Source organism: Microcaecilia unicolor, chromosome 1 (genome assembly GCF_901765095.1).
Source record: "Microcaecilia unicolor chromosome 1, aMicUni1.1, whole genome shotgun sequence".
Classification (NCBI taxonomy): domain Eukaryota; kingdom Metazoa; phylum Chordata; class Amphibia; order Gymnophiona; family Siphonopidae; genus Microcaecilia; species Microcaecilia unicolor.
Window position 1 is genome coordinate 392,078,798 of NC_044031.1, and position 20,471 is coordinate 392,099,268.

General features: G+C 41.8%; 1 protein-coding gene across 1 annotated transcript in view; it reads left to right on the plus strand.

Annotated features, from left to right (window-relative positions):
• Nucleotides 1-20,471, plus strand: part of GMDS (GDP-mannose 4,6-dehydratase) — a 1,325,660-nt gene that overhangs the window by 206,601 nt on the left and 1,098,588 nt on the right. The window contains exon 4 of the mRNA XM_030210948.1: nt 8,896-9,005. Coding sequence (XP_030066808.1) covers nt 8,896-9,005 — 110 coding nt within the window. The remainder of the gene's footprint in view (nt 1-8,895; nt 9,006-20,471) is intronic.

Here is a 20,471-nt window from a genome sequence, read left to right on the forward strand (position 1 = left end):
GTCAGTGAAAAACACAAAAACTATGTTCACAGAATGAAAACATGGTTGTATCTGTGATATACAGAAAGCAAATCCCTACATATTTAGTACTTAATTTGCCAAAAGAAATATCACTTTCTCTGTCAATTTTAGTATGTTTCCTGTGCTTATTCACCTTAGACTTGGTGTAAAAATTGTTGTAAAGCTCAACTAGTCCCCGAACTACAAAGCAAGTACCTGTTACTATGGTGAATAATCTGCTCTTTTGTATGATATTTTGTGAACAAAAGCTTTATAGGTTGTAGAAACAAATCATGGATCAGTCTGATGTTCTGTTGTGACACAGTATGTTAACCTTGATATGATACTAGCCTCTCACTGATTCCTTATTGTCATCTTCTTCTCATTGTCATCATCTACTCAGAAGTGAGCAGGGTTGAAGTACAGTTGTCAGACTGGCATTGTGTAAATGCATTCATAGTTTGCACACTGTTACAGGTGCTATTTTAGGCTCTTAGACTACCTAGCCCCTTTCCTTTCTCCTTCCCTGCAATTATTGTACAGTCTTGTAATACACTTCATTATCCTTTCATGTGTATCAGTGTATGCACACATCCTGATTTGTATCCTTGCGATTACAAGGATAGCTGTATTCCTTTCTGTTTTACATAGTAAAAGCTGCTGAGTCAGCATTTGAGAGTAGAAATCTAAAGGGCAGAGTCAACAAACTGGGCCAACACTTCCACCCTGAATTGATAAAGCCTATAAAAATAGGGCATTAAAGGGGAATCTACGATCACAGTTGAAGTTGTGACATGTTTATTTCAGTTGTTTCCTGCCTAGGAATTTACTGATGGGGGATACAAATACTTTAATTAACCTAACAGCTTCCTTCTTGTGTTCTGAACTTTGTTTAATTCTTAGGATGGGTGCGCATATGGAATGTCCAAAAAGGCACCCAGGGCCGTGCCTAGGGTCTCTGGTGCCCCCCTGCAGACTATCAGTTGGCGCCCCCCCCCCCCCCCCCGTGTGGCACAAGATGCAAAGGAAATAGGAGCTGAAAGATAAAGTGCATCTTTGTGGGATTGCTCAACAAATAGAGGGTTTACAACCACTTAGCTTTTCGTGCTTTCATGTTCACGAAATTAGTAATTAAATCTTTGATATCTAACTGGGCACATATATCATTCTCAATAGCAATTATGGCAAGGCTTACAAGCCTTTCTTGCGAAATACTTGATCGCAAATAATTTTTTATGATTTTTAACCGTGAAAATGATCGCTCACCACTTGCCACACTGACAGGAATTGTCAGCAATATTCTTAGAAACAAATTGCTATACATTGCAAAATAAAATAGCAGATGTTGTTACAAGAAATATTTAAAAACAGGGGGAATTGCTCGGAGCATGTGCTGTATTTTTAGTTTTTAAGAACATGCGCTGTATTTATAAGTTTTAAGATATATATTTTGATTAATTCTCCACCAATTACCTTATTAAGGTAAAAAGATTCACAATTGCAAGAATAAGAGGAATTGAATAATATATTTTTGTTTAAGAACATTAACCTGTACTGCAAGGCTTGAGAGCATGGCACTAAATTTTAAAAACGACCATGTGCCATCAGACCATAAAAAGACCATATAATTAGCTTTAGAAAGATTTATTTACAATAGAGATTTCAGTAAATAATGTTGCAAACGAGAGGTAGCCTTTTAAAAGGATCTTGGTACAGGAGAATTTGTGCTTAAAATAAAGCAAGATAACAGGTTTAACTTACAAGTCCTTTTGTTACAAAGCATGCTGTGGTCCAGCTGAGTGAAGGGCCATGTGGCAGAGGCAGATCCTCACAGCAGTCAGTGATGGAAGAGTAGTGCAGCAGAAGAGAAGAGAGTCTGTGTGTCTTTAGCAGTCCGTGCTGTTTACCTTTATAATGTCTCCAAGGTATTGTTGTTTGCAGCAAAGCATGGTGGGTGCATTGAATCCTGGGTATTGCAAAGGATTGTGGTCTAGATGCACTGTCTCCTGAGTAAATTGCAAAGCATCATAGTCTTACACTGAGTCTTGGGAAATGTAGTTGCAGAGGAACATGGTCTGATAGTTGATGGGGGGGAGAGGGGGCAGATACACGTTTGATAAGATTTGTCTGAGGTAGCCAGCTGTATTTCTATAGATGATCAGTGTCTTTTGTTTTAGTCCCAGCCTGAATAGGTAGGTGGGCTTTCAGTCTGAGTCATAGGTGGAGTCTTTTGTTAGGTGCAGACTCTGTGTCTTCGGGTGTCTTTGATCTTTTGTGGTGTTGCAGGCAGGCTCCTTTAGAAGGATCTTTCAGGTGGGAGGAGAAGAGGAACTGGACATCTCTTTGGAGGGTAGTGGATGTGTTGAGGGTAGTGGATGTGTTAATGGCTTTAGGTAACCACCCAGCCAAGCTTTTGTTATCAGTAGGTACCAAAGGGGGGGAAAGGGGAGGGGGATGAAAGCCAGACCAGTTTATCTGATTCTGTCCCAATAAGTCTTTAAAGCTGTATTTTTATATTGGTATCTGATCCAGCAAAATCAATAATTCTGCTACATATTTCAATAATTCTGACAATCAAACTCATATCATTACAATGTAAATTCTCAAAGTGGACATATTCCAAACGCTAAAATGAAAATAAAATGATTTTTTTCTACCTTTGTTGTCTGGTAACTTTCTTTTTCTGATCATGCTGGCCCAGTATCTGATTCTGCTGCTATCTGTCCTCTTAACTCCATTTCCAGGGCTTCCTTTTTATTTATTTCTTTACTTTCCTCCTTTCTTCTTCATTTCTTGCTCTATATCCATAAGTAAAAGCTGGGTCCTCCGCAGACTTGACTGTCCAGTGGATCCAGCTTCTGCCTATTTTCTCCATCCATGTGCAGTTTTTCTCCTCTCTTCCTTTTCCCTCATCTCATCTCCTTCCTCTCTCTTTCCTCCCCTCCATCCATGCCCAGCATTTCTTCTCTCTCCCTTCTCCTCCATCCATGTGCATCACCTTCCTCTGTCTTCCCTTCCCTCCCCTCCATCCATGTCCAACAATTCTCCTCTCTCCCCTCCATGTCCAGCAATTTCTCCTCTCTTCCTGGACCCTGCCCTCCCATACATGTCCATCCATGTCCATCTCTGCCCTTCCCTCCTCCATCCATATCCAGCAATTCTCCTCTCTCCCCTCCCCTCCAGGTCCAGCAATTTCTCCTCTCTCCCTGGGCCCTGTCCTCCCATCCATATCCATCCTTGTCCCTCTCTGCCCTTCCCTCCTCCATCCATATCCAGCAATTCTCCTCTCTCCCCTCCCCTCCATTTCCAGCAATTTCTCCTCTCCCTGGGCTCTGTCCTCCCATCCATGTCCATCCATGTCCCTCTCTGCCCTTCCCTCCTCCATCCATATCCAGCAATTCTCCTCTCTCCCCTCCCCTCCATTTCCAGCAATTTCTCCTCTCCCTGGGTCTGCCCTCCCATCCATGTCCATCCATGTCCCTCTCTGCCCTTCCCTCCTCCATCCATATCCAGCAATTCTCCTCTCTCCCCTCCCCTCCATTTCCAGCAATTTCTCCTCTCTCCCTGGGCCCTGCTCTCCCATCATTGTCCATCCTTGTCCCTCTCTGCCCTTCCCGCCTCCATCCATATCCAGCAATTCTCCTCTCTCCCCTCCCCTCCATTTCCAGCAATTTCTCCTCTCCCTTGGCCCTGCCCTCCCATCCATGTCCCTCTCTGCCCTTCCCTTACCTCAGCTCCGCTCCGCCCTGGGGCCTTTAACTCTTTTACCTCCGACGGTCGCAGCAGCTGAGCAGTGTCAGTGAAAGCGCTGCCGACGTCTCCAGCCTTCCCTTCGCGCTCGCTCATTCGTTCCCTCAGTGTCCCGCCTTCTTCTGACGTCCTTTCCTTGTGAGGGCGGGACACTGAGGGAACCAACGAGTGCGAAGGGAAGGCTGGAGACGTCGGCAGCACTTTCGCTGACGCTGCTCAGCTGCTACGACCGTCGGAGGTAAAAGATTTAAAGCCTACAGGGCGGCGCGGAGCTGAGGTAAGTGGCGAGGGTAAGCACCACGGCGGCACCCTCCAGAGGTCGGCACCCCCCTGCGGTGCTTACCCCACTTACCGTGTTGGCACGGCCCTTATGTGTCTTTACGCTCTTAGAGCTATCTCCAACAGTGCACAAATTTACACCTGATCCAATAAGGTTTGTCCATGTTCTGTAGGCATGTGTAGTTCAGAACTATGCCCAAACTGTACCCCTGTGTATGACGCACAAATAACATATAACCGGAGCCAGCAAACGCCTCTCCAGTATTATGTAAGCCACATTGAGCCTGCAAACAGGTGGGAAAATGCGGGATACAAATGTAACATATAATAATAATAATAATAACATGCATTACATGCAGAAAATGTTTAAAAATTGTTCTTTAAGGGGCTGTCATCCCTTTTTTGCAGGTACTTTTAAGATGTTGACAGCTGTCATCCCTTTTTTGACAATCTTTGTATTCACATGCACTCTGTTGACAGCTGTCATCCCTTTTTTGCAGCTACATGCAATGTGTTGACAGCTGTCATTCCTTTTTTGACCATCTTTGCATTCACATGCACTCTGTTGACAGCTGTCATCCCTTTTTTGTGGCTACATGCAATGTGTTGACAGCTGTCATCGCTTCTTGATATACAGATTTAATATTTTGACAGCTGTCCTCCCTTTTTTGCAGGCACATTTAATATGTTGACAGCTGTCATCCGTTTTTTTATATTCTTAACAGTCACATGCACTCTGTTGATAGCTGTCATCCCTTTTTTGCAGCTACATGCAATGTGTTGACATCTGTCATCATTTTTGATATACAGAATTAATATTTTGACGGCTGTCATCCCTTTTTTGCAGCTACATGCAATGTGTTGAGAGCTGTCATCCCTTCATAATATACAGATTTAATATCTTGACAGCTGTCACCCACTTTTTAAAATATTCTTTGGATCCACATGTTATGTTTTGACAGCCGTCATTACCTTTTTGTAGAAACATGCAATGTTTTGACATCTGTCATTCCTTTTTTTGGAGGTATATGCAATGTGTTGACCGCTGTCATCCCTTTTTTGAGAATCTTTGCATTCACTTGCACTCTGTTGACAGATGTCATCCCTTTTTTGCAGCTATATGCAGTGTGTTGACAGATGTCATCCCTTTTTTGCAGCTACATGCAGTGTGTTGACAGTTGTCATCCCTTCTTGATATACAGATTTAATATCTTGACAGCTGTCACCCACTTTTTAAAATATTCTTTGGATCCACATGTTATGTTTTGACAGCCGTCATTACCTTTTTGTAGAAACATGCAATGTTTTGACATCTGTCATTCCTTTTTTTTGGAGGTATATGCAATGTGTTGACCGCTGTCATCCCTTTTTTGAGAATCTTTGCATTCACTTGCACTCTGTTGACAGATGTCATCCCTTTTTTGCAGCTATATGCAGTGTGTTGACAGATGTCATCCCTTTTTTGCAGCTACATGCAGTGTGTTGACAGTTGTCATCCCTTCTTGATATACAGATTTAATATCTTGACAGCTGTCACCCGCTTTTTAAAATGTTCTTTGGATCCACATGTTATGTTTTGACAGCTGTCATCACCTTTTTGTAGAAACATGCAATGTGTTGACAGCTTTCATCTCTTTTTTTGCAACTTCATGCAATGTGTTGACAGCTGTCATCCCTTCTTGATATACAGATTTAATATCTTGACAGCTGCCACACACTTTTTAAAATGTTCTTTGGATCCACATGTTATGTTTTGACAGCTGTCATCACCTTTTTGTAGAAACATGCAATGTGTTGACAGCTATCATCCCTTTTTTGCAGGAACATTTAAGATGTTGACAGCTATCATCCCTTTTTTGACAATCTTTGCATTCACATGTACTCTCTTGACAGCTGTCATCCCTTTTTTTGCTGCTACATGCAATGTATTAACAGCTGTCATCCCTTGATAAACAGATTTAATATGTGGACAGCTGTTACCCACTTTTTAAAATGTTCTTTGGATCCACATGTTACATTTTGACGCTGTCATTCCTTTTTTGCATCTACATGGAATGTGTTGACAGCTGTCATCCCTTCTTGATATACAGATTTAATATGTTTACAGCTGTCATCTGTTTTTTGACATTCTTAACAGTCACATGCACTCTGTTAACAGTTGTAATCACTTTTTTGTGGCTACATGCAATGTGTTGACAACTGTCATCCCTTGTTGTACAGTTTTAATATCTTGACAGTTGTCACCTACTTTTTAAAATAGTCTTTGGATCCACATATTATGTTTTGACATCTGTCATCACCTTTTTGTAGAAACATGCAATGTGTTGACAGCTGTCATCCCTTTTTTTGCCGAAACATGCAATGTGTTGACAGCTGTCATCCCTTTTTTGCCGAAACATGCAATGTGTTGACAGCTGTCATCCCTTTTTTGAAGGCACATTTAATATGTTGACAGCTGTCATCCCTTCTTCATATACAGAAAGTTAAACATTTTAGGGGCCCTTTTATGAAGCTGTAGAAAGCACTTGCGTGTGCATACTGCAGCTTAAAAGGGCTTACTGTGGGGCGCGTGCAGGCATACTTAAGTAAGTTCTGAGCGCATGGACACCACACGCTAAAAACAAACAGAACCAGGGGTCTGGGCTGGGACCGCTGCTTTTTAACATATTTATAAATGACCTAGAGATGGGAGTAACTAGTGAGGTAGTTAAATTTGCTGATGACACAAAGTTATTCAAAGTCGTTAAATCGTGGGAGGATTGTGAAAAATTACAAGAGGACCTTACGAGACTGGCAGACTGGGCATCTAAATGGCAGATTACGTTTAATGTGAGCAAGTACAAAGTGATGCATGTGGGAAAGAGGAACCCGAATTATAGCTAAGTCATACAAGGTTCCATGTTAGGAGTCACAGACCAAGAAAGGGATCTAGGTATCATCGTTGATAATACATTGAAACCTTCTGCTCAGTGTGCTGCTGTTGCGGCTAAGAAAGCAAATAGAATGTTAGGTATTGTTAGGAAAGGAATGGAAAACAAAAATGAGGATTTTATAATGCCTTTGTATCGCTCCATAGTGCGACTGCACCTCGAATATTGTGTTCAATTCTGGTCGCCGCATCTCAAAAAAGATATAGTGGAATTAGAAAAGGTGCAGAGAAGGGTGACAAAATGATAAAGGGGATGGGACAACTTCCCTATGAGGAAAGACTAAAGCGGCTAGGGCTCTTCAGCTTGGAGAAAAGGTAGCTGAGGGGAGATATGATAGAGGTCTATAAAATAATGAGTGCAGTTAAACGGGTAGATGTGAAGTGTCTGTTTACGCTTTCCAAAAATACTAGGACTAGGGGGCATGCAATGAAGCTACAATGTAGTAAATTTAAAACGAATCGGAGAAACGTTTTCTTCACTCAACGTGAAATTAAACTCTGGAATTCATTGCCAGTGAATGTGGTAAAGGCAGTTAGCTTAGCGGAGTTTTAAAAAGGTTTGGATGGCTTCCTAAAGGACAAGTCCATAGACCATTATTAAATGGACTTGGGGAAAATCCACTATTTCTGGGATAAGCAGTATAAAATGTTTTGTACTTTTTTTTTGGATCTTGCCAGGTATTTGTGACCTGGATTGGCCACTGGTGGAAACAGGATGCTGAGCTTGATGGACCTTTGGTCTTTCCCAGTATGGCAATACTTATGTATAGTTCTCTGTGGCACTCTAGTGTTCACCCCCCTCCATTGAGAGAAATGACCATTTAACCCTACCCTCTCTGTCCAATAACCAACTCTCAAAGAGATGCTCGCACTATTGTATATTGACTACTTTTATTTTCTCGTTGGTTGAGCATCTATTGACATTTAATGCCCTATCTAGATAAAGGCCCTTTGCTTGACTTTGAGTGAATTTGGCAGGCTTCCTCATGAACAGGTGCAATGAAGCGAGACATTATTCATGGTACATACAGATTTATTACAGATCATTGTCAGGCAATATTGTATTGTCCTGAAATCATAGTGTGTACATACATTTTTCAAAACTGGCCTTCTCCATATGAGCTCTCTTTCCCTTTTTTTTTCGTCAAATTGAGTGTGAGCCCTCTAGAGACAGAAAAATATCTATTGTACCTTAATGTACACTGCTTTAATAGTTTGTGGGTTTACAGACAGTATGTAAGAAATTGAGGCCCTTTTACTAAAGCTTAACATACGCTAACGAACCTTAGTGTGGGCTAAATGCTGCACATCCTATTTTATACTATGGGTCATGTGGCACTTAGCATAGCTTTAATAAAAGGGCCCATTAAAAAATCTAAGGCCATGTGCAACACTTTCTGAAAACCTGGCCAAGTTTAAGAATGCACTGACTTCTGAAACTGAATTGTTGCCATATCTCTGGTGATATTTCTGCTTTTGTTTTTTTAATAAAAGGGACAGACGGTGAGGATGAAAGCTGTAAGATACTTTATGAAACTAACCATGAGAGTAAATTTTATAAGGGGCCATCTAGTTTAAGAAGGCAAGTGGATGCCTACTTGAGCACTAGTCATAAAAATGCATAAATGTCAGAAATCATTTCCACATTTCAATTGTGGACAGTAACTCCTGCTGTGCGTGCTTGTAAACTCTGCCCCTGTACATGCCTACTGGCAAAGTGCATGCCATCATGTCAGTATGTATTTTTTATAACAGGCCATCTATGTGTGCATGATGTTAATTACACATAAAATGACTATAGAATTACCTTCCAAAAGTCCAAGTGTCTGCTGTGTTTGTTTTACATTTTGCATTTATATAATCTTGAATCTGAGCAGTGTGTTTTCTTGTGTGTGTTACTTTCATTAATCTGATGGCATTCTCTTGTAATTTTGAAGACATGAAGCTACACTATGGAGATCTGACTGACAGCACCTGCCTAGTGAAGATAATTAATGAGGTGAAACCTACTGAAATCTACAACCTGGGAGCCCAGAGTCATGTCAAAGTAAGCAATCTTTCAGCACATAAAGGTGCTTTTTCATGTTCATGTAATGAAAAGGTTGTATGTGCTTGCCAAGTCCCTATATAGTATAGCTTTTTTTTTGTTTGTATTTTGACTATATGATCTGCATTTTAATATAATTTTTCCTCAGCCCGGATCACAGCACTGCATTTTGAAATAAAACTAATGTCAGGGTTTATAATTTGAAATGAATCGAAAAAAAAATCTGTGGAAAGCTGGGTTGAGATGATCCCTTTTGCCAAGGCTAATAGGTGTTCAAAGAATCAAGTGTCCTTGTATGACTGTTAAGGAAGGACCTTCTTAGTACTATTTGCATTTTAAAACATTACTTAGCTTCATTGATTGTGTTCTGCCCACTCACTGGGTGTGATTGGCATGCAGTCTAAACCAGAGTATAGACCATCACTATGAACACTCAGAACTCTTGAACCAAAATCTTCTTAAATGCAATAATCAAAGGAAAATAACTTACAGTTTATCAGATGTGCTGGACAAGAGTTTTGCCTTGCAAACTGGGAGTCTGTTCTCCTCCAGCTCTCTCTGCATGCAAGAGACAAGCTGGGAGTAATTCAGCAACATGCTGAATAGTGATGCTGTTTATACTTTTATACTGGCAAAATCTTGATAGTGTCACCGTAGCTTGAAGGGGGTCATACAGCATAGGCAGTTCTCAGAGGAGATAATGCTGCAGACGTAATTCTACAGACCCGATGGAGAGAGAAAGAGGGTGGGGCAACTAGCTCAGCATGTACAGAGAACAAAGCAAGCCAATAGAAAGAGTCCCAAAGAGACAGGGAAGCTGGACATGTGCTCTGAAAGAACCTGTCACAGGGAGCTACAGGATTACAGGGATTTGTAGTTCAAGGGCATGACCCAATTCCCTGCTTCCATGCAAATTGGGGACAGTACAGATTGTAATTGTTGGTAATTAAGCTTACTTTAAAAAAATTTTAATGTTGATTTTTGGTTATTAAGCAGTGAATTTGAAAGTCACTGATATTCTCTGTCACTGGTACAATAGCAAATAGGAGCAAATTAAAGCAGAGAGGTTTACACCTTTTCTTGTTGAGCTGATGCTAAATCTCTCAGGCTTCATTCTGTCTGTCTTTGCTACAGCAGACTACTCTGAAATAGAGAAAAAGAAAATGATGGCAGATAGAACTGCAGGCCCAATTTAGTCTGCCCATTCCTGATACAGTACTGCAAAGTTTAGCTGACTTCAGGTTCTACACTCAGTTACTTGCATCCAAGGATCCTCTGAGGTCCTACGTAGAGGTTGTATGGAATGAGGCCAGGATCTTCCCAATCAAAGAATGAAGTAGTAATGATATACTACACCTTTGGTCCAATGTTTTGGCTCAAAAGAGGAATCTTAACCAAGGATACCAATGAAAGGTGATCAATACTTTTCCATGGTCCCTCAGATATGTGCTGTCTGGATGCGCAAACATTTTAACTTCCCAAAATATGCTCCACTGGCTTGACCAAGCAAAACCAAACCAAAAAAACAACAAAAGAAACTTTGCGTACATAAAAGATAGTATTAAAAGTAAGTGCCAGAGTGAGACAAATACCAACATATGTAGAAATGAATACATGTAATTAAGATAGTTCTGTGTCAGTGCAGCAGAAGATGTTCCTTAAATGATAAGACTATAGAGTTCAGAAATCACAGTTCAGGTATCAAGTATTTATTTTAAAAATGTATGCACCACAAATCATATAAAAAATACATCCAAGTTTAATCAATTTAAAATAGGGGAATGGAGTACTGCATAAAAGACAAACTAGGGGTAAAACAGAAATGTAAACACAAGGAAACTTAAAAGGGATAAGTTACAAATGGTCATAAACAAACAAGGGTAATCAGTAAGAGAGAACAAATAGTATGTCGCTGCTGGCTAACGTGAAGTGATATCAGAAAGAGGAGCAAGGAAAGCCTGATTGGAGAGGTAGGATTTACGAGCGCGTTTTTACATTTTAGATATGAAGGTTCAGCTCTAAAAGAAATAGGAACGGAGTTCCAGAGAGATGGTGCAGCAACACTAAGAGGCCCTTTTACTAAAGCTCAGTGCATGCTAAAGGATATTAGTGTGAGATAAATGCTAAGAAGCCCATTATATACTTAAGCTTTAGTAAAAGGGCCCCTAAACAAGTATGACAAATAGTGTCAAGACAGATGTGAAGATGGGAAGGCACGGTGAAAAGATTTTGAGTAGAAGAACAAAGAGTACGAGAGGACATAAGGGATTAGAAAGCTAAAGAGAAAGGATGGTAAACCATTATGCATGACTTGGTGTGTAATGGACAAGACGTAAAAAGAAATACGGGAGGAAGCCAGCACCAATAATCAGAAATCAGTAAAGGGATGACATGATTAAACTTTTTCTTTCCAGTCATTAATTTGATAGCAGTTGTATGGATGACCTGAAGTCTTCTGAGTTGAAAACATGGTAGGACCATGATATAGCGAGTTGCATTAATCAATTTTCGATATGACCAGTGATTAGTAACAGGCTCCTTAAGGAAGATAATTCCAGAAGGAGGGTAGACAGCCCAAATTTGTTGTAAAGAAACGTGTTTGACCACATTGGAAATTTGTTTATGGAAATATAAGGAATTATTGTGGATAACACCTAGGATTTTCACAGACTCCCTGTATGGAATAGGAACTCCACGAATCATAGGTGGAGCCAGTGGCGTTCCTGGCCTGGATGGCAACCGGGGCTGAGCGCCGATGCGCCCCCCCCCCCCCCTCCGCTAGAGGACACCTCCCCCCCCTCCGGTGAAATGACACCCCCCCCCCGGGTGCACACCGCTGGGGGGGTGCCGCGGCGCGCACCTGCTCCTCCAAGTTCGCTAAACTTCGTTTGTTCGCTGCAGCTCCCTCTGCCCCAGAACAGGAGAGTGCTACCTCCTCCTCCTTGCTTTAACAGCGCAGATGCAGAAAGTCTTCCATTAATCCTCTCTGCTCCCGAGCTGATGCACAGGCCTCAGCTCTGACACAGGCATTAGCATCAGAGGTCACCTGACCTACTGGCAAGTGCATGTGGCATCCTCTCAGCATACAGCACCAGCGAATCAGAGACGAGTCTTATATGTGCGCACCAAAGTGTTCCAGTTCCAACTTCTGTTTCTTCTTTGCATGCAGTGCTGCGGCTCAGACCTAGAGAGAGACAGAGATCTGACCAGAATTTTTTTTAGGTACCATTAAATTCTTGTGTGGATGAGTTAAATTCTTGCGGGGATGGGTTAGATTCCAGTGGGGATGAGCAGGGATGGATTAGATTTCTGTCCCCGTGCAACTTTCTAGTGTACAGCAGGATCAGAAGAGGTAGTGCTATACAATGAAGATGAAAAGCTGAAGTTCAGAATTTAGTTTTGATTTCCCTGTTTTTATAACTGCATTATTTAGTCAAATTTGTGGTGACATTTCCATTATCAAGAAGCACAAGTCTTAACATCCCCTGCTTCTTTGGATACTGAAGAGAGACACTTTTCTGTAATGTGTTTTGGAAAACTATAAAGCTAGGATTGTTGGCAGGCAGCTCTCTTACTTAATCATGAGAACTGTATTTTTCAAACTCTTCAGATTTGATTCATTTGGCAGAGTACTTTTTTGGTCAACTAATAATCTGTGTTCTGTCCAGTAGCTGACTTTATGAATCATATAACCGCATGCTTAATTGTTGACTGGTATTGCATTGTGTTACATCTGCACAAGTGTGAAACGGTGGCTCCTGCTGTAAGTTCATATACATATCCATAAGAATGACTCACTCTTTTTCTTTCCTAACCTTCTACACTGTGATGCTTCACTAGGCTGCGGTGTTAATCTACAGACTACAGGTGTTAATGCTGTGCTGTACAGACAATGCAGTTCTTGGAGAAAATGGAGTCTTCTGTGGATTGTGATACCTTTTTCAGTTGTATCTTCTCTATTAACAGTTCCATACAAGTTTGTCCTCAGCATTTAGCAACTTATCCAACACAAGATGTTTTAAAATAGTTTTGATGCTGATTTTTAATTTCTTTTCTCTATTTAATTGTGAATCTTTGATGAGTAAGATTTGCTTTAAGCTGCTCAGTGTGGTGTACAAAATTATTTGTAAAACAAGGGTATACTCCCTGACACTTCATTTTAGTGCTATGGAGCTGAAGAGCCTCATTTTGAGAAGAAAAATGGAGATTAGATGGACTGTGATAAATGGATGGTTCAGCATCCAGATAAGAATTGGCATCACCTTTTATAAAAGAGTAAATATTTGGACCAGCCATTAGACAGCATGAGAACACCGAGTCTGTGATTCTCCCCCTCTCCCCCCCCCCTTTTTTTTCTTCCTGGATATTCAGAAGTCAGTATCTCTCCTCCCACTCCTGGTCACTATATACCATTCAACTAAAGTAGTAGGAAAGGGATGTAGGCCAACCAAGCAGACAAATCTTCAGAGGTCGATTGTAGTAGAACACGGTCTGTGTTTCGGCAATTAAATTGCCTGCTTCAGGAGTCAAATATCTGCTGTAATTATCTGTTTTTTTTCAATGTGGTAAGAGTAAGCAAACCCAGATTCCACTAAAAATGACTAATGTTGTGACAAACTGTATGTTCGCTCAAAACAGTCATTTTTAGTGGTGTTTGGGTTTGCTTACTCTTACCACATTGAAAAAACAGACAATTACAGCAGATGCTTGTCTCCTGAGTCAGGCAGTTTAATTGCCCCAACACAGACTGTATTGAGTCCACTGTATCTTGTTTCTCAATAAAAACTGTTCTACTACAATCAGCCTCTGGAGATTTTTCTGCTTAGTTGGCTTACATCCCTTTCCTACTGCTTTAGTTGCTTTGACTTCTCCTTAGGGATTTTCCTAATTTGGTGGGTGTCACTATATTCTATTCATCAGGATGCCTGAGTTTCATCGCCAATGGAGTCTGCTGCTGGGGGCAGGCAATGGAGTAGCCAACCTAGCTAAATGCTGATACTTTTTTAAGCCCCTGCATCATTAGAGGCTCCCATGCTCACACTGAGGAACATGGTACATTAGTGCAGGGAGCTCTGTCAGTGTGTGCAGTTTTGCAAAACCTGATTGTGCAGAAGGCAGTGCCAGAGCTTTAGAGGGGTCCTGTTTTATTGCATTAGCTGCCAGAGAATGTTCTATGCTTTGGACCCTTGGACCAGGGCAGTAGAGTAAGGTAAGGGGCGGGGAGGATAGCCTTAGGGGGGTGTGGGGGTGGTGAAAGGGGTAGGGCGATATGTGATGGGTCAGGGTGTGGTGTGGTGGGGGTGGGGGGCATGTGTCCTCTTTTTGAGGGGAACAAATATGATAACCTTAATCCCAGGTCATTTGGAAAGTCCTGTTGGAACCTGGATACGAGGGATTTTTTTCCAGCAAGTATAGCAAAGCAACTTAGAAGCAGAGGTTCAGTCCAGCACATGGAGGTCATACAGAGTCTATCCGTGTAATAGAGGAATACGTTTGTTAGAATATCTGTTGTTGTTCTTGACTGTACTTGGTCTTTTCTGACTGTACTTGAGAAATAATTATCTAAGCAATGTCAGAATATTTCAGAACTTTCTGAAAACTGGTAAAAGGAGTGGCTTCAGCAGGTGAAAGACTGAAAACGCATAATGGCAGTCTTTTAGCTTTAGAATGTAAGGCTGAGGCAACTATCCCCTTCCTGTTTCAGGATAGGGAAGCTGTTCACAGGAGACTGGAACATTTGAGAACCAGGCCAAATAATTGTACCTGAGGTTTTTGAACTTCTTTTACCTGCAGCCTCAGACATATTTAGTAGGTATTTTACTGAAATCCTTGGTATTACTGCGAAAGGTTTGCCACAAGTCGGTAACATCTATTACCTTCTAAAGTGGAAGAATAAAGCTACCAGTGGAGGCTTTTCAAGAGCCAAGCCACTCCTATTGTTTATGGACAGTTTGGACCTAATTGTCTTGATAGAAGGGCCTTCTGGTGAAGAGTTAGTGATCACTTTGTTCCCAAAAGATTAGTGTCTGATTTTTTTATTTTTATTTTAACATCAGATAGAGAAATTGTTTCTGGGAAAGATAATATGGACCTACCCTGATGTTTCTATGAGTAAATAGCAGTTCAGGAGAAGGTTTATTGCTCTGTGAGAAAAAAATTATTGTTTTTGGAGGTCAGATGTTTCATAGCTATCATATTCTTTCACCCATCATTCTCTTTGAAAGTGTGTGCCTCAGGGGCGTAGCCACGGGTGGGCCTGGGTGGGCCCAGGCCCACCCAGTTTTGGTTCAGGCCCACCCAGCAGTGGAGGCAGCGGAGCGGAGGGAGCAGGCTGAGCTCCGATCCCGCATCTGCCTCCCCAGCCCGCCACTCCCCCGCCGCCGCCCGCCGTACCTTTAAATATTACAGTTTTGCTGGAGTCGCGGGCAACCGGCATTGAAGACATCGGCAGGCTTACGCCGGTTCCAGCAGCCTTCCCTTCCCTCGTTGCAAGTCGGATGATGGCTCCGCCCTCTTCTGACGTATTTCCTGTTTCTACGAGGGCGGAGCCATCATCCGACTTGCAACGAGGGAAGGGAAGGCTGCTGGAACTGGCGTAAGCCTGCCGATGTCTTCAATGCCGGCTGCCCGCGACTCCAGCAAAACTATAATATTTAAAGGTACGGCGGGGGGGGGGGGGGGGCCGGAAGGAAACAGGGCAGACAGGAGAGGAGGGTTGCTGCACATGGTGGAAGAAGAGGAGAGGGCAGGGGAGAGGAGGGTTGCTGGATGAAGGGAAGGGGAGAGGAGGGTTGCTGGATGGAGGGAAGGGGAGAGGAGGGTTGCTGCACATGGTGGAAGAAGGGGAGAAGAGGGTTGCTGGATGGAGGGAAGGGGAGAGGAGGGTTGCTGGATGGAGGGAAGGGGAGAGGAGGGTTGCTGGACATGGTGGAAGAAGGGGAGAGGAGGGTTGCTGGACATGGTGGAAGAAGGGGAGAGGAGGGTTGCGGGATGGAGGGAAGGGGAGAGGAGGGTTGCTGGACATGGTGGAAGAAGGGGAGATGAGAGGGCAGGGGAGAGGAGGGTTGCTGGATGAAGGGAAGGGGAGAGGAGGGTTGCTGGACATGGTGGAAGAAGGGGAGAGGAGAGGGCAGGGGAGAGGAGGGTTGCTGGATGAAGGGAAGGGGAGAGGAGGGTTGCTGGACATGGTGGAAGAAGGGGAGAGGAGGGTTGCTGGATGGAGGGAAGGGGAGAGGAGGGTTGCTGGACATGGATGGAAGAGAGGGAAGGGAGAGAGAAGAAATGCTGGACATGGATGGAGGGGATGGAAGAATGAGGAAGGAGATGAGATGAGGGAAAAGGAAGAGAAGAGAAAAACTGCACATGGATGAAGAAAATAGGCAGAAGCTGGATCCACTAGACAGTCAAGTCTGCAGAGGACCCAGCTTTTACTTATGGATATAGAGCAAGAAATGAAGAAGAAAGGAGGAAAGTAAAGAAATAAATGGAAAGGAAGCCCTGGAAACGGAGTTAAGAGGACAGATAGCAGCAGAATCGGATACTGGGCCAGCATGATCAGAAAAACAGTCACCAGACAACAAAGGTAGAAAAAAATCATTTTATTTTCATTATAGTGTTTGAAATATGTCCACTTTGAGAATCAGGTGCTCAACATTAAAAGTTTATATTTATTTACTTATTAATGGCATTTTATCCCACATTAAACATGAATTAAATTGGAACCTGGGATCATTTAATTTTTTTTTCCTGGAGACAGTAATGCATTGCCCCCCCCCCCCCCCCAGGCTCTCTCCCCGGCTATAGCCAGCTCTGCAATTTTGAGGGGAGGTGGACGAGGGGGGGGGGGGGGGGGGAGGTGGACGGGCGCAGAGGTGGACCGGGGAGAGAGCCTGTTGTTAAACATTTACCAGCACACCACTGTCTAGTGCCCACCCATCCAACCTGTTGGCCCACCCAAACATTGACTTCTGGCTACGCCACTGGTGTGCCTCCATGGTTTGCTGAGCAGTCTTGGAATCGACAGAGAAAGACCACTCATACTCTAGTAGGATTATCAGATGTGCTATTCTAAGATGTATAACTGGATATTCACTGCTATCTATTCTGTTTATTTTGAATTTTCTTTGTTTGAATATGATGCTTCTTTGGGTTTCTTTTTCTTGGTCTCTCCTTTTCTTGGTCTTTCCTTTCCTTTCATGGGGACTAGTGATATATTTATATTTAATTCTAAATATTCTTTCTGTCCTTTTTGTATTGTATAATTGTTTTCTTTCTTTGGTTATATTTTCTGTGATGGAATGGATGTATTATTTCTGTTATCAAGTTATTTTGGACACTAATTTTAAAATGACATAAATAAAAAGGAACTATTTGTTATTCAACACATCTTTTGACATGGCAAAAACCTGGATGCATTTTAATTTCTGCATATAAGTTATACGCAAAGTCATTGAATTTCACTGCTCTGTGTATAATTTTGGTTCATGCCCCTGACATTCACCAGCCCTACCCTTATGTGTATAAGAGGCCCAAATTAATAAAAAAAAAAAAATCATGGCTGCTGCTGAGAAGTTCTGAGAGAAGAGGACATTTCTCTGGTAAGTGAACACTATTTTGCTTTGTGCTTTGGGAACTTAAAGATTGGGGTTTAAAGGAGGAATTGTAGGTTAGTGATAGACAAAATAAAAATATAAAAAAGCAAATTTTATCAACTAAACTCCATAGTCTTTTCCCCTTAGTTTTAAAAACTTTGTACCACAGCATTAACAGACTCTAGCAGGCACTGCAGGATCTAGTTTAGTATTAAGGGGGAATAAAAAGAGAGAGGGGGGGGGGGGGAAATCAAGCAGGACCTAGTTTATTATTAAGGTGGGAATAAAAAGAGAGAGAGAGAAAAGCAAGCATTACTAATTAGTTGTCATAGTATACAACTCTTTTCCCATAGTTTAAAACTGAAACCTTTTCTAGAGGTAGAAACTTAACAGCCAAAAACTCTTGTTCTAAAAGGCATTTATTTTCTGTTCTTTGGCTGCTGGAGAGGTAGCACACCCAGCGACCTCAATTAGGTGTTAACTAAGGTGTGGGGAAGTAGAATATTTGCATAGGTTGCTGAGTTAGCTTCAAATAGCCTGTTTAAAAAAGGCCCTTAGATTCAAAACTATATAAAGAGGAAAGGTCCCACTGAACTTTTTCTGAGAAGTTCTGAGAGAAGTGGACATTTCTCTGGTAAGTGAATACTATTTTGCTTTGTGCTTTCGGAACTTAAAGATTGGGGTTTAAAGGAGGAATTGTAGGTTGGTGATAGGTAAAATAAAAATATAAAAAAGCAAATTTTATCAACTAAACTCCATAGTCTTTCCCCCTTAGTTTTAAAAACTTTGTACCACAGCATTAACAGACTAGCAGGCACTGCAGGATCTAGTTTAGTCTTCCCACCCCTAGGACAACTCTTCATTTATAGTCAGTTATTGTAATTAGGGTAACAAGCAAGGAGTGCTCTTGCAGAGTTTTAAATACATTTCATTACCATATAAGAAGGAAACACTAAATAAATCATACAATATACTATATAAACTAAAAGACATTTTTATATTAGGCTAATATCCTTAATACTGTAGCAAATTTTAAATTATTGAAAAACTCAAAAACACTAAGATGGAGTCAGCAGTCCAGCAGCGAGAGGGGTGCTATCCAGTCTTTTGCATTGGCATTGAGTGTCACACGTATGATTATCTCCAAGTTGGTGAGATATCATATGTGTGTGCCTGATGCAAAGAGCTCCTAGCTCTCAGAGAACATGTCCGTTCTCTTGAGGCTAGAGTAGCCCCATTTGAGTCCCCATTATACACCACTTAGAATTATGTAGCCCTCTTTCATATTGCCCATCAGCTCTCTCTTTTCCAAGCTAAACAGCCCTACCTCTTAAACCTTTCCTCATACAAGAGGAGTTCCATCCCCTTTGGTCGCCCTTCTTTGAACCTTTTCTAATTTCAAAGTAACATAGTAAATGATGGCAGATAAAGGCCTGTATGGTCCATCCAGTCTGACCAACAAGATAAACTCATTTTACCTGGTATGCGATACTTTATATGTATACCCGAGTTTGATTTGTCCTTGCCTTTCTTAGGGCACAGACCGCAGAACTCTGCCCAGCACTCTTCTTGTACTAAACGTTATGAAGCTAACGTCGAAGCCCCTTAAACTTTACGCTCCAGCCCATCCATATCTATTCAGTCAAGATCAGGGCGTAGACCATAGAAGTGTGCCCAGCACTGGTTTTGCTTCCCAGTTACCGGTGTTGCCACACAATCTCCGCTAAGATTCCATGGATCCATTCCTTCTAAACAGAATTCCTTTGTGTATATCCCACACATGTTTGAATTCCATTACCGTTTTCATCTCCACCACCTCCCGCGGGAGGGCATTCCACATATCCACCACCCTCTCTGTGAAAAAATACTTTCTGACATTACTCCTGAGTCTGCCCCCCTTCAACCTCAATTCATGTCCTCTAGTTCTACTGCCTTCCTGTCTCCAGAAAAGGTTTATTTGTAGATTAATACCTTTCAAATATTTGAACGTCTGTATCATATCACCCCTGTTTCTCCTTTCTGCCAAGGTATACATGTTCAGGTCGGCAAGTCTCTCCTTGTATGGTTTGCAACACAAATTCCATACCATTTTTGTAGCTTTTCTTTGCACCGCTTCCAGTCTATTTACATGTTTAGCAAGATATGGACTCCAAAACTGAACACAGTGTTCCAAGTGGGGCCTCACCAACGATTTTAGATCTTTTGTGAGGTGTGGTGACCAGAATTGCACACAATCCTCAAGGCGAGGTCGCACCGTGGAGCTATACAGAGACATTGTAATATTCTTTGTCTTATTTTCTATCCCTTTCATAATAATTCCTAGCATTCTGTTAGCTTTTTTGGCCACCACTGCACACTGGACATAAGATTTCACCGTAGTATCCACAATGACACCTAGATCTTTTTCTTGGGTACTGATTCCTTAGGTGGTAACTATGATTTTGATTATTTTTCCCAATGTGCATTGCTTTGCATTTATCCACAGTAAATTTCATTTGCAATTTGGATGCCCAGTCTTCCAATTTCCTAAGCTCTTCCTGCAATTTTTCACAGTCCACATGAGTTTTAACAATCTGCAAATTTAATCTCCTCACACATTCTCATTTCCATGTCATAAATATGGTAAATATAATACTGGTCTTGGTACAGATCCCTGAGGCACTCCACTGTGCATCCTCCTCCACTGAGAGAATGGCCATTTTGTAAAATTATTTAGTTCAAATCTATTTATTTAATTATACAAAGGTTAAACAGTGACCAAAAATATAAAGTATACAAACCAGGCATCGCGTCTAAATATGCTAAACTATTGAAAAAACTAAACCAAGTAGAGAGCTTTGGCTCTGATAATCCCCTACTCGAAAGCATAGAACTG